The sequence below is a fragment of the Cherax quadricarinatus genome, chromosome 30 (assembly GCF_038502225.1).
Source record: "Cherax quadricarinatus isolate ZL_2023a chromosome 30, ASM3850222v1, whole genome shotgun sequence".
NCBI lineage: Eukaryota > Metazoa > Arthropoda > Malacostraca > Decapoda > Parastacidae > Cherax > Cherax quadricarinatus.
In genome coordinates this window covers 25,518,060-25,532,918 of record NC_091321.1, presented here as the reverse complement: position 1 = coordinate 25,532,918, position 14,859 = coordinate 25,518,060, and the positions used below count along the sequence as shown (strand labels likewise).

At 39.1% G+C, this 14,859-nt stretch overlaps 1 protein-coding gene across 2 annotated transcripts in view; it reads left to right on the top strand.

The window, feature by feature from the left end:
- The window catches only part of PIG-L (phosphatidylinositol glycan anchor biosynthesis class L), a 130,664-nt gene extending 119,112 nt beyond the window's left edge, over positions 1-11,552 (top strand). For both annotated transcript variants that reach the window (XM_070090030.1, XM_053782044.2), the window contains exon 7: positions 4,546-11,552. In XM_070090030.1, the coding sequence (XP_069946131.1) occupies positions 4,546-4,650 (105 nt within the window). In that variant the 3' untranslated portion in view covers positions 4,651-11,552. The remainder of the gene's footprint in view (positions 1-4,545) is intronic.
- The last annotated feature ends 3,307 nt before the right edge of the window (positions 11,553-14,859 follow it).

Genomic DNA, 14,859 nt, shown 5'->3' with positions numbered 1-14,859 from the left:
TGCCAATTTCTGACCACTTTATTAGGTAATTGAAATCAGTAAATGGGCAGATCCTTGTACTCATTTGATAAAACAAATGGAGTTCTAAAGCAATAGCTATGAGTTTGGTCGACTGGAACAATGGAATTGTCCGAAAATAGGGCTCAAAGTGGGCGAAATCGCCGATGCGTATTTATTGCCGAGACCACTAAATTCACGAGGGCGTAATTCTGTGAGTTTTCCATCAGATTTCGTCGTTACTATCGGGAAGAGATTCTATATCATTTCATGAGAAAAATAATTGTTTTCGAATACAGTGGACCCCCGCCTTACGAACACATCGCGTTATGTTAAATCCGCCATACAAAGCATTTGAATGCAAAAATTTTGCCTCGCCTTACATGATTCGTACTGGATGTGTCCCACATGTGGCCTCAGTGCCAGTGTTTACAAGCCAGCCAGTGTGGTCGCATCTACGCATACATTTGGTACATTTCACATTATCCCAGTGTTATTAGTGCTTGTATCTGCAAAATAAGTCACCAAGGACCCCAAGAAAGCTTCTAGTGCCATCCCTGTGGTAAAAAGGGCAAGAATTAGTATGGAATTGAAAAAAGAGATTAAGGAAATGTGTGCAAAGTGGGTTGAACTGCAAACCTTTACGGATGAAAATCACCCAGACACACCTACTGCAGGCCGTGTTGGCAACCTGTACAATGACAATGTTATGGCCCATTTTAGGAAAGTCTTAAAGGAACGGGAGGTACAGAGCTCTATGGACAGATTTGTTGTGCGACAAAGGTCCAGTGACTTTCAAGCTGGTCCTAGTGGCATTAAAAGAAGAAGGGAAGTAACCCCGGAAAAGGACTTGCTACCTCAAGTCCTAATGGAAGGGGATTCTCCTTCTAAACAATAACTTCCACACTCTCCCTTCCTCCCATCCCATCAATCATCACCAGATCTTCAATAAAGGTAAGTGTCACGTATTCTATTCTTAGTAGAGTAGTAATTGTGCATGTCTTCTTCAGTTTGTGTGTATTAAAATTAATATTTCATGTGGTAAAATTTTTTTTTTCATACTTTGGGGTGTCTTGCACGTATTAATTTGATTTCTATTATTTCTTATGGGGAAAATTAATTCGGCTAACGATAATTTCGGCTTACGATGAGCTCTCAGGAATGGATTAATATTGTAAGGCGGGGGTCCACTGTATTTTGCAACACGGTGAGACATTTCGGGATTTGGGTTCTCGACAGTCAAAGAGTTAATTTCCTTCATTTACGTACCCTACCAAACTCATCCACCAACCTCTGCAACTTCTCTTCAGAATCTCCCACTTTGTGTTTGATTCTTTATATTTTAACCCCACATCTTTTGCCAACACTCGAGCATTCACTTCTCTTACAACTCCATCTATAAATATACTCAATAACCATGGTGGCATCACACATCCTTGTCTAAGGCCTACTTTTACTGGGAATTAATCTCCTTCTCTCCTATGTACTCTAACCTGAGCCTCACTATCCTTGTAAAAACTCTTCACTGCTTTCAGTAACCTACCTCCTATTCCATGCATTTGCAACATCTGCCACATTGGCCCCCCCTATCCACCCTATCATACGCCTTTTCCAAATCAATAAATGCAACAAAAACCTCTTTACCCTTATCTAAATACTGTTCACCTATATGTTTCACTGCAAACACTTGATCTACACACCCCCTATCCTTCCTAAAGCCTCCTTGTTCATCTTCTATCCTTCTCTCTGTCTTACTCTTAATTCTTTCAATAATAACTATACCATACACTTTACCAGGTATACTCAACAGACTTCATCTTCTTTCAACAAACTATCCATATTCCACCAAGGCAAGGTGGCGCAAAAGGAAAAATGAAAGCTTCTCCTATTAAATTTAGTATTATATACAGAGGGGGTTACTAGCCTCTTGCTCTCAGCATTTTAGTCTCTTCTTATGACTTGCATGGCTCATGGAGGAAGAATTCTATTCCACATCCCCATGGAAATAAGAGGAAATAAACTTGAAGAGGAACTAGTAAGGAAATAAAAGAAAGCCCAGTGGGCATATGTATATAAATATGCTTGTTTATGCATATGCAGTGTGACCTAAGTGTAAGTAGAAGTAGCAAGACGTACCTGAAATCTTGCATGTTTATGAGACAGAAAAAAGATACTAGCAATCCTACTATCATGTAAAACAATTACAGTGGACCCCCACTTAACGATCACCTCCCATTGCGACCAATTATGTAAGTGTATTTATGTAAGTGCGTTTGTACGTGTATGTTTGGGGGTCTGAAATGGACTAATCTACTTCACAATATTACTTATGGGAACAAATTCGGTCAGTACTGGCACCTGAACATACTTCTGTAATGAAAAAATATCGTTAACCGGGGGTCCACTGTACAGGTTTCCATTTCACACTCACTTGGCAGGATGGTAGTGCCTCCCTGGGTGGTTGCTGTCTACCAACTACTACCTAGGACTCAACAGACTTCTTCTTTCTTCTTTCAACGTACCAGCCGTATCCCACTAAGGCGGGGTGGCCCAAAAGGAAAAACGAAAGTTTCTCCTTTTAAATTTAGTAATATATACAGGAGAAGGAGTTACTAGCCCCTTTCTCCTGACATTTTAGTCGCCTCTTACTTCACGCATGGCTTACGTAGGAAGAATTCTGTTCCACTTCCCCATGGAGATAAGAGGAAATAAACAAGAACAAGAAATAGAAAGAAAATGGAAGAAAACCCAGAGGGGTGTGTATATATATGCTTGTACACGTATGTGTAGTATGACCTAAATGTAAGTATAAGTAACAAGACGTACCTGCAATCTTGCATGTTTATGAGACAGAAAAAAGACACTAGCAATCCTACTATCATGTAAAACAATTACAGGTTTCCATTTCACACTCACTTGGCAGGATGGTAGTACCTCCTTGGGTGGTTGCTGTCTACCAACTACTACCTAGGACTCGACAGACTTATTCCCCTATAATTTTTACACACTCATTTTGTCTCCTTTGCCTTTATATAAAGGAACTATTCATGCTCTCTGCCAATCCCTAGGTATCTTACCCTCTTCCATACATTTATTAAATAAAATCATTAACCACTCCAAAACTATATCCCCACCTGCTTTTAACATTTCTATCTATCTCGTCAATCCCAGCTGCTGTACCCCCTTTCATTCTACCCACTTCTTCACACACTTCCCCCACACTCACGACTGGTTCTTCCTCACTCCTACAAGATGTTATTCCTCCTTACCCTATACACAAAAATCACAGCTTCCTTATCTTCATCAACATTTAGGAATTCTTCAAAATATTCCCTCCATCTTCCTGATACCTCTAACTCTCCATTTAATAACTCTCCTCTTCTATTTTTAATTGTCAAATCCATTCATTCCCTAGGCTTTCTCAACTTATTAATCTCACTCCAAAACTTTTTCTTATTTTCAACAAAATTTGTTGATAACATCTCACCCACTCTCCCATTTGCTCTCTTTTTACATTGCTTCACCACTTTCTTAACCTCCCTTTTTCTCTCCATCTCCCCCTTCCTCCTTGCATCACTTCTACTTTGTAAAAACCTCTCATATGCTAACTTTTTCTCTGTTATTTCTCTCTTTACATCATCATTCCAGCAATCACTCTTCTTCTCTCCCGCACCCACTTTCCTGTAACCACATTCTTAAACTTACCCCATACATCATCTACCCCATTGCCTGTACTCTCACTAGCCCATCTATCCTCCAATAGTTGTTTATATCTTACCCTAACTGCCTCTTCTTTTAGTTTATAAACCTTCACCTTTCTCATACTTGCTGCTTCCATTTTCCTTCTATCCCATCTACCTTTTACTCTCATTGCAGCTACAACTAAAAAGTGATCTGATATATCTGTGGTCCCCTCTATAAATATGTACATCCTGAAGTCTACCCAACAGTCTTTTATCTACCAATACGTAGTCCAACAAACTGTCATTATGGCCTATATCATATCTTGTATACTTATTTATCCTCTTATAACCAAACCCTTTTCCATACAAAGTTCAGTCAAAGGCTACCCATTATCATTTACAAGTGACACTCCAAACTTACCTACCACACCCTCTCAAAATGTTTCTCCTACTTTAGCTTTTAGGTCCCCTGCCACAATTACTCTCATTTGGTTCAAAACTGACTGACATGAATATTGTACCATAAACACATTGGAAAGTGGTTTATGTGAGCTTTATATTAGTTTTGTGCTGAAATGAATCCCAACTATAAAATTAGGCTATTGGTTTAAAAAATCAAAATTGTAAATGTAGGTGTTCCAATTATAATGAGAGTTTGTATTAAAGGCAAGATAAAAGCATCAGTTTTTCAAGGGAATTTTTAGAGAAATCATTGATTAGATTATAATGGTGAACATAGTGGTTAACAAAATCACCTTTGGAAAACAGTCACTGTATATCTCAATTAGGAGTCTACTGGGCACTATTAATGAACTTAAGCATGTTTATGGAAAAACCATCACTCATTAACTTTTCTTTTTTTCAGAGTGCAATGAGAGCCCATAGGAGCCAGTATGTATGGTATAGAAAGTTATACATGTATTTCTCTCGCTATGTCCTCATCAATACTCTCTCCAGAATTACCCCATAGTCAGTCTTAAAGTTCTTTTGTTTTAATGGTGCCAGTGATACAAAATGTATAGTGAGAATAGTTAAAGTAATTTTATAAATAAAATCTAGATAGTACTTAAATTTTTAATATATATCTTTTTGTACGTGGAGTAAGACTTTGTTACTAATGAATTTGAGATTACAACATTCTGCCTCGCTCTCTTGCCATTAGTACTGTTACTTTTTGCATCCAGTGGTGAATGACCAGAAAAATAATTGAATCAATGGCCATTTTCCACAAAGAAAAAAAAAGACTTATTCCTTTCAGATCCTTTAGTATAGATTATTTCTGTTAGTTTTGATTGCCAGGAAGTGAGAGCCATAATGAAGTTTACCAGATTTCTTCTGTCACATTTCAGGTTTTTGAATTAAAGTAGACTTGTGCTTTTTTCAAGCAAGATTCAACAAATGATTTATATACAAGATGTAGAAGCTTAGGGTCATTAATGTAAGGATTGGTGATATGGGTGATAATATAAGGACCATATATAGGAGTTAAACATTCATGTATTTAAGCTGTTCAGGGAGTCTTGGTCACATTCAGAAGTTTTTTGCAAACTAGAATTTAAAAGCAATACTATGCAGTGCATGACAGCTACATTGAAAACTATTGAACAAAAATCACCATTTTATTGAAAGGGCTGTCCAAATTTTTTTCATCAGTGTCTGATTGGGAAATTGAGAGCTGCCAGTTGCCATTGTTTTTAATAAACACCATTCTGAAGAGTATATGCTGTACAGTATTGTATTATATATTCTTATTTACATAATGTACACTACTAATTGATGAATGAGACACTTGCATAACACTTGGGTATCTTTATTGTGCATACTGAGGAAGTTGTAACCTCAAACTCCTCATCTTCCACTGTTCTTCTATGTATTGGACTGATAAAGCCGCTGGCTGGTGAAATGGTTCGACAAAAATACTCAAGTGTTGCACAAGCGTCTCAGTCATCAACCCCTTGATTTTCTAAACCATTTATTTAATAATATGCTACTACATTATATAATACTGTAATATATTTAATGCTTGCCAAAATGTTGTTCAGACAAATACAAGTCATGACTTTTTTGGGAAATGTTTTATGTCGAGGACTAAGCGATGAATTACACATGGCTTGATGGCCAGCCTCTGTATGAATTTTATAATGTGAAAATTAACCATTCTGCAGTAGTTTCATATGCAGTCAGACCATTAAATTTGCTGAATTTGATTGCCCAATATTTCTACTGAAAAGTCTCCTGCAAAAAATTTAGATTCTCGTGTTTTATGTGGCACCTATGTTTTGAGGAAAAGATGAGCTATGAAACACAAAAGAAACCCAAATTTTAAACAGAATTTATTATGCAGATAAAAATAGAACAGTACAGTATTTGTAAATTCACAGGACCTTTAGGAGTATAACCATCTTTTCAAATTTAAATTAATTTAAAAATTCAGAATTTTATTTTAAACATACACGTACATAAATATATTTTGAAATACATGCCTTAACCGATTCAAGGTTGGTGCCATAGTACTACAGCTTTGAACTCTGGATTGGAACCTTAGAACTGTATGATGAGTTCGGTTCACTCATATAAACTGTGAGTGGTAATTTTTTTCCCTAGATATGAGAGAATGGGTCTATGCAGTAAGTGTGCACCATATAAAAATCTTGCCCCACGTAGTGCATAATGGGAAAAAACTATGACCATATTTTTGGTTTAAAAAAAAACATTGCTGTGTATTTTCGTATGGTTTTTATGGTTGTATTCTCGGTTTCTTGGTCGCATTTGATAGAACAAAACTTATTGTAATGCAATACAATAAGTTCCATTCCATAAACATTCATTCCGATAATATCCTTATGTATGTTATAATGTTCAATTGTTGTGTACTTTGACATTATATAGAATCAGTCCCAAGCCGTACGCCTGTAGGGATGTCATATATTAGCGTCGCCGAGCTCTCAGTAGTATCAGTTACCAGTAATGTCAGTAGTAATGACTCACCCAACCGTTACTGATTCAATGCCTCCTGCGTGAATCACTGACTGTTATGTCACTGACCATGACTGCTGAATAAGTATGATTTGAATGCTGCTCGCCCTCCGAGGCACTCAGCAAGGCAGTTCAAGTAGAGACGTTAGGGCAGACAGCGGGTCAGGCGTGGGCGCTCCCCATATACAGTGGACCCCCGGTATTCGATATTAATCCGTTCCTGAGAGCTCATCGAATACCGAAAATATCGAAAAGCGAATCAATTTTCCCCATAAGAAATAATGGAAATCAAATTAATTCGTGCAAGACACCCAAAAGTATGAAAAAAACAATTTTTACCACATGAAATATTAATTTTAATACACACAAACTGAAGAAGACATGCAAAGTTACATGACACTTACCTTTATTGAAGATCTGGTGATGATTGATGGGATGGGAGGAGGGGAGAGTGTGGATGGTGTTAGTGTTTAGAAGGGGAATCCCCTTCCATTAGGACTTGAGGTAGCAAGTCCTTTTCCGGGGTTACTTCCCTTCTTCTTTTAATGCCACTAGGACCAGCTTGAGAGTCACTGGACCTCTGTCGCACAACAAATCTGTCCATAGAGCTCTGTACCTCCCGTTCCTTTACGATTTGTCTAAAATGGGCCACAACATTGTCATTGTAATAGTCACCAGCACAGCTTGCAATAGCTGTGTTAGGGTGATTTTCATCCATAAAGGTTTGCACTTCAATCCACTGTGCACACATTTCCTTAATTTTTGAAGTAGGCGCAATGGATTCCACAACTGGCATAGGCTTCTCAGGGTTAGCCCCAAACCCTTCAAAATCTTTCTTAATTTCCATACTAATTCTCACCCTTTTTACCACAGGGTTGGCACTAGAAGCTTTCTTGGGGCCCATGGTGACTTATTTTGCAGAAACAAGCGCCAAAAACAGTGATAATATGGATAATGTGGAATGTACAGAATGTATCCTTAGATGCGCGCACACTGGCTGGCTTGTAAACACTGGCACATAAGGGGCAGTTCAGGCCACACGTGGACACGTCTCGTACGAATCGTATCGAATACCGGGTTTTCAATCGGATACCGAGGCAAAATTTTTGCGTTAAAATGCATCGAATACCGGATTTATCGAATACCGGATTTATCGAATACCGATGCCATCGAATACCGGGAGTCCACTGTATTCCATCCAATATACGTACTAGAACATCCAACATGAGTGTTTATTACCCAATCCAGGTTTCAAACCCCACATGACATTAGGGTCAAGGAATTTGTATATATACATGTATATAAAAAAACTTATGAAAAGATAGATAATCTTTTTATGAAGGCAACAAGACCAAAAGTATGGAATTTGTTGGTAAACTTACGGAATTATGCTCTCCCAAAGTTAGAGGTCTCGGCAATATTTACACATCGACAATTTCACCCATTTTGAGTCCTATTTTAGGCCAATTCCATTGTTCCAATAAACCAAACTCATAGCTATTTTGCTAGTATTCCTTCCATTCTACTGATTGAGTATAAAAAAAACTGCCCATTTACTTATTTCAACTACCCAATAAAGTGATCAGAAATTGGTAATTTGGCCAATTTTATACAAAATTAAAAAATTGCCAGTTTATAAATCTTTCTTTCTTTCAACACACCGGCCGTATCCCACCAAGGCAGGGTGGCCCAAAAAGAAAAACGAAAGTTTCTCTTTTAAATTTAGTAATTTATACGGGAGAAGGGGTTACTAGCCCCTTGCTCTCGGCATTTTAGTCGCCTCTTACAACACACACATGGCTTACGGAGGAAGAATTCTGTTCCACTTCCCCATGGAGATAAGAGGAAATAAACAAGAACAAGAACTAGAAAGAAAATAGAAGAATACCCAGAGGGGTGTGTATATATATGCTTGTACATGTATGTGTAGTATGACCTAAGTGCAAGTAGAAGTAGCAAGACATACCTGAAATCTTGCATGTTTATGAGACAGACGAAAGACACCAGCAATCCTACCATCGTGTAAAACAATTACAGGTTTTCGTTGTACACTCACTTGGCAGGACGGTAGTACCTCCCTGGGCGGTTGCTGTTTACCAACCTACCACCTAGGAGTTTATAAATAGGGTCCAGAATAAACAATGTAGACTTTCCTGGCACTAAAAAACATTTCCTCTGTTCATCATTTATGTCACCAAGCCTCTCCTATATTATGCTTGCTTTCAATTTTTAATTCTTATTCAGACAAAAAATAGAAGATTTACTGTTATGCAGACTACTCAATAATTGTATAAATAATGTCAATGCATTCCTGAATGCATGTTAGACTAACCAGTTGGACGTATATTGGATGAGTGACTTAACTTTTGTACTCTGGAATATCAGCAAAAATCAAACATTTCTGCTACTCTGAGCTCAATTTCAGGCTACATTTTAAACGATGTGCCCATCAGCGTCAAGTGCAAACTCCTACTGTATGCGGATAACAGTGCTCTGTTAGTGTCAGGTAAAGTCCCACAATATATAGCTAATGTAATAATACTGGAACTGGAGTCCTGCAGCAAATGGTTAGTAAACAATAAACTGTCGTTACACCTCGGGAAAACGGAAGCCATACTCTTTGGCACGAAGCATAAACTCTGAGAAGGGTATATAATTTTAATGTCCGGTGTAATGGGGAACCCATCACTTCAGTTTCCTCAGTAAAATATCTGGGAATCCCCTTTGACCCATGCATGTCAGGAGAATTGATAGGGAGCAGTGTAGTAAAGAAAGTGAATGCCTAACTAAAGTTCCTCTACAGACATGCACAGTGTCTACCTACTGAGACACAGTGTCTACCTACTGAGACACAGTGTCTACCTACTGAGACACAGTGTCTACCTACTGAGACTGTGCCTACTGACACAGTGTCTACCTACTGAGACAGTGTCTACCTACTGAGACAGTGTCTACCTACTGAGGCACAGTGTCTACCTACTGAGGCTTACAGGACCCTATGTCTAGCCAGTATACAATGTCATATGGACTACTCTTGCTCTTCACAGTACTCTGCCTTGACAAAAAAACGAAAGAAAAACTACAAATCACCCAGAACAAAATGGTAAGATTCATCCTGGACCTGGGTCCAAGAGAGTATGTAGGCCTGGGTCCAAGAGAACATGTAGGCCAGGATGAATTACAACATTTGGATATGCTGAATGTTGAAGACAGTAAAACAACTGAAGTTAAATCAAGTTTACAAAATTGCTCACAAACAGTATCCAGAATATCTTGCTACCAGTTTTGTCAAGGCTGAGAACCAAAGCAATCATAGTACTAAGGGGAGAGAGCACAACTTTGTAAAACCCACAGTCAGTGGCCAGGCTTCAAACACCTTTTATTGTACAGCAATAAAGAGATGGAGCAGACTGCCTGCACATGTCAAGGCCAGTCATAGCATGAACCAGTTCAAGAAGAGAGCCAAAAGGTGCCTAATGAATGTAAATATAAATAACTCATTTTACCTTATTCCTAGTATATCTCCTTTATAGTATAATAATAAGATATTATCTCATTTATAGTATAATAATAAGGTATTAAAAGGACCCCAATGGAAATCAGTCACTTTGTCTAACTTCCAGAATAGGAGATATATCTCCTAAGATGGTATTGTCTGATTGAGGGGGAGGGGTATGGAGGACTATAACAATGCTGCTCAGATGCTGCTGCGTTGACAAGTCACGTTTACATGTAGTCAGCCAACAGCATGCCTGACTGACTGTTGGAGAAATGGCCACAACAGACAGGAACAAAGATATGCGCCGTTGAAAAGGCATTGATTACCAACTACCAACAACATACAATTTTTTTTTAGCAGACTCAAAGTTAGCAGAACTTTATTTAGCGGAAGCTAATTGGTCCGCTAACGGTTTCCGAAGTTAGCGGAAATGCTAATCCGTTAAACAAAAAGTTAGTCCCACTAATTAGCGGTTAGCAGAACTGTGCCCACCACTGCATGCTAGGTATTGTTATTATATTGTTTTCTCTCATTAAGTTTAGCCTAACAGATCTTTCAACAAACCGGCCATATCCCACCAAGGCAGGGTGGCTGAAAAGGAAAAACAAAGTCTCTCTCTTTTTAATTTAGTACGTAATGTATACAGGAGAAGGGGTTACTAGCTCCTTGCTCCCTGCATGTTAGTTGCCTCTTACAACATGCATGGCTGATGGAGGAAGAATTCTTTTTCACTTCCCCATGGAGATAAGAGGAAATAAGCAAGAACTAGTAAGAAAGAAGAAAACCCACAGGGGTGTGTGTATACCCGGATTTTGTCCGCACTGGATATCGTACGATTTTGGATTTTGACCACTTTTTCCGGCAAAATTTTGCTCTGGATTTCATACCTCGTCCTGGAAATCGTCAGTATGAGACATGTCCGTGAGTGCGACTGCAAAATAAGCCACCATGGGCCAAAAGAAAGTTCCTAGTACCAGCCCTTTGGTAAAGAAGGTGAGAAACACAATGGAATTCAAGAAAGAGATTGTAGAAAAGTACTAAAGTGGCATACATGTGGCCAAGCTTGCCAGGATGTATGGCAAGTCCAAATCAACAATCAGTTCCATCCTGGCAAGAAAGTAGAAATCAAGGAAGCTGATGTTGTGAAAGGGGTGATTAACCCTTAAACGGTCCAAACGTATATATACGTTCACGCGCGTAGCGCCCCAAACGTATATATACGTTTCCTTTGTCATTCATTCAACATTGCCACAATAAGCCTGAGTCACCTAGACATGAGAGAATGGGTGTGTGCACTCACTGTGTTCCATATTAAAATAATTGGGGATGCCTGGGTACCATATGCTCTTTTTTCCTTTTAAAAGAAAAGATTTCTTTTTTCCTCAAAAAATTTGGGGCGCTATGCAAGTGAACATATATACACATTTGTGCAAAGTGGAACGAGGTGCAAACTTTTGTGGAAAAATATCACCCTGACCAAGCTGATACAAGCTGTATCTGCAACATGTTCAGTGGCAGTACCTTGTCCCATTTTAGGCAAATCTTAAACAGACACCAGAAACAGAGCTCTCTGGACAGATTTTTAGTGTGACAGGGGTTCAGTGTCAGTAAAAGACAAAGGGAAGTAACCCTGGATAGGGCATTGATACCTGAAGTCCTTATGGAGGAGGGTTCCCCTTCCAAACAATAACCTCTGCTGCTCCTCCCTCTTCCCTCCTTGCCGTCCATACCCCAACAAGTCTTCAATAAAGGTAAGTGTGATGTTAAATGTTCATTTATCCATTATTAGTCATTTTTATTTCTTATTGTTTTCTGTATATAAAACTATAGTTATTCTTTAAAAAAATGTATTTTTTGTTAAGATTTTTGGATGTCTGGAACGGATTAATTTTTTTTTTTTTTTTTTTTTATCACACTGGCCGATTCCCACCAAGGCAGGGTGGCCCGAAAAAGAAAAACTTTCACCATCATTCACTCCATCACTGTCTTGCCAGAAGGGTGCTTTACACTACAGTTTTTAAACTGCAACATTAACACCCCTCCTTCAGAGTGCAGGCACTGTACTTCCCATCTCCAGGACTCAAGTCCGGCCTGCCGGTTTCCCTGAACCCCTTCATAAATGTTACTTTGCTCACACTCCAACAGCACGTCAAGTATTAAAAACCATTTGTCTCCATTCACTCCTATCAAACACGCTCACGCATGCCTGCTGGAAGTCCAAGCCCCTCGCACACAAAACCTCCTTTACCCCCTCCCTCCAACCTTTCCTAGGCCGACCCCTACCCCGCCTTCCTTCCACTACAGACTGATACACTCTTGAAGTTATTCTGTTTCGCTCCATTCTCTCCACATGTCCGAACCACCTCAACAACCCTTCCTCAGCCCTCTGGACAACAGTTTTGGTAATCCCACACCTCCTCCTAACTTCCAAACTACGAATTCTCTGCATTATATTCACACCACACATTGCTCTCAGACATGACATCTCCACTGCCTCCAGCTTTCTCCTCGCTGCAACATTCATCACCCATGCTTCACACCCATATAAGAGCGTTGGTAAAACTATACTCTCATACATTCCCCTCTTTGCCTCCAAGGACAAAGTTCTTTGTCTCCACAGACTCCTAAGTGCACCACTCACCCTTTTGCCCTCATCAATCCTATGATTCACCTCATCTTTCATAGACCCATCCGCTGACACGTCCACTAACAAATATCTGAATACATTCACCTCCTCCATACTCTCTCCCTCCAATCTGATATCCAATCTTTCATCACCTAATCTTTTTGTTATCCTCATAACCTTACTCTTTCCTGTATTCACTTTCAATTTTCTTCTTTTGCACACCCTACCAAATTCATCCACCAATCTCTGCAACTTCTCTTCAGAATCTCCCAAGAGCACAGTGTCATCAGCAAAGAGCAACTGTGACAACTCCCACTTTATGTGTGATTCTTTATCTTTTAACTCCATGCCTCTTGCCAAGACCCTCACATTTACTTCTCTTACAACCCCATCTATAAATATATTAAACAGCCACGGTGACATCACATATCCTTGTCTAAGGCCTACTTTTACTGGGAAATAATTTCCCTCTTTCCTACATACTCTAACTTGAGCCTCACTCTCCTCGTAAAAACTCTTCACTGTTTTCAGTAACCTACCTCCTACACCATACACCTGCAACATCTGCCACATTGCCCCCCTATCCACCCTGTCATACGCCTTTTCCAAATCCATAAATGCCACAAAGACCTCTTTAGCCTTATCTAAATACTGTTCACTTATGTTTCACTGTAAACACCTGGTCCACACACCCCCTACCTTTCCTAAAGCCTCCTTGTTCATCTGCTATCCTATTCTCCGTCTTACTCTTAATTCTTTCAATAATAACTCTACCATACACTTTGCCAGGTATACTCAACAGACTTATCCCCCTATAATTTTTGCACTCTCTTTTATCCCCTTTGCCTTTATACAAAGGAACTATGCATGTTCTCTGCCAATCCCTAGGTACCTTACCCTCTTCCATACATTTATTAAATAATTGCACCAACCACTCCAAAACTATATCCCCACCTGCTTTTAACATTTCTATCTTTATCTCATCAATCCCGGCTGCCTTACCCCCTTTCATTTTACCTACTGCCTCACGAACTTCCCCCACACTCACAACTGGCTCTTCCTCACTCCTACAAGATGTTGTTCCTCCTTGCCCTATACACGAAATCACAGCTTCTCTATCTTCATCAACATTTAACAATTCCTCAAAATATTCCCTCCATCTTCCCAATACCTCTAACTCTCCATTTAATAACTCTCCTCTCCTATTTTTAACTGACAAATTCATTTGTTCTCTAGGCTTCCTTAACTTGTTAATCTCACTCCAAAACTTTTTCTTATTTTCAACAAAATTTGTTGATAGCATCTCACCCACTCTCTCATTTGCTCTCTTTTTACATTGCTTCACCACTTTCTTAACCTCTCTCTTTTTCTCCATATACTCTTTCCTCCTTGCATCACTTCTACTTTGTAAAAACTTCTCATATGCTAACTTTTTCTCCCTTACTACTCTCTTCACATCATCATTCCACCAATCACTCCTCTTCCCTCCTGCACCCACTTTCCTGTAACACAAACTTCTGCTGAACACTCTAACACTACATTTTTAAACCTACCCCATACCTCTTCGACCCCATTGCCTATGCTCTCATTAGCCCATCTATCCTCCAATAGCTGTTTATATCTTACCCTAACTGCCTCCTCTTTCAGTTTATAAACCTTCACCTCTCTCTTCCCTGATGCTTCTATTCTCCTTGTATCCCATCTACCTTTTACTCTCAGTGTAGCTACAACTAGAAAGTGATCTGATATATCTGTGGCCCCTCTATAAACATGTACATCCTGAAGTCTACTCAACAGTCTTTTATCTACCAATACATAATCCAACAAACTACTGTCATTTTGCCCTACATCATATCTTGTATATTATTTATCCTCTTTTTCTTAAAATATGTATTACCTATAACTAAACCCCTTTCTATACAAAGTTCAATCAAAGGGCTCCCATTATCATTTACACCTGGCACCCCAAACTTACCTACCACACCCTCTCTAAAAGTTTCTCCTACTTTAGCATTCAGGTCCCCTACCAGAATTACTCTCTCACTTGGTTCAAAGGCTCCTATACATTCACTTAATAT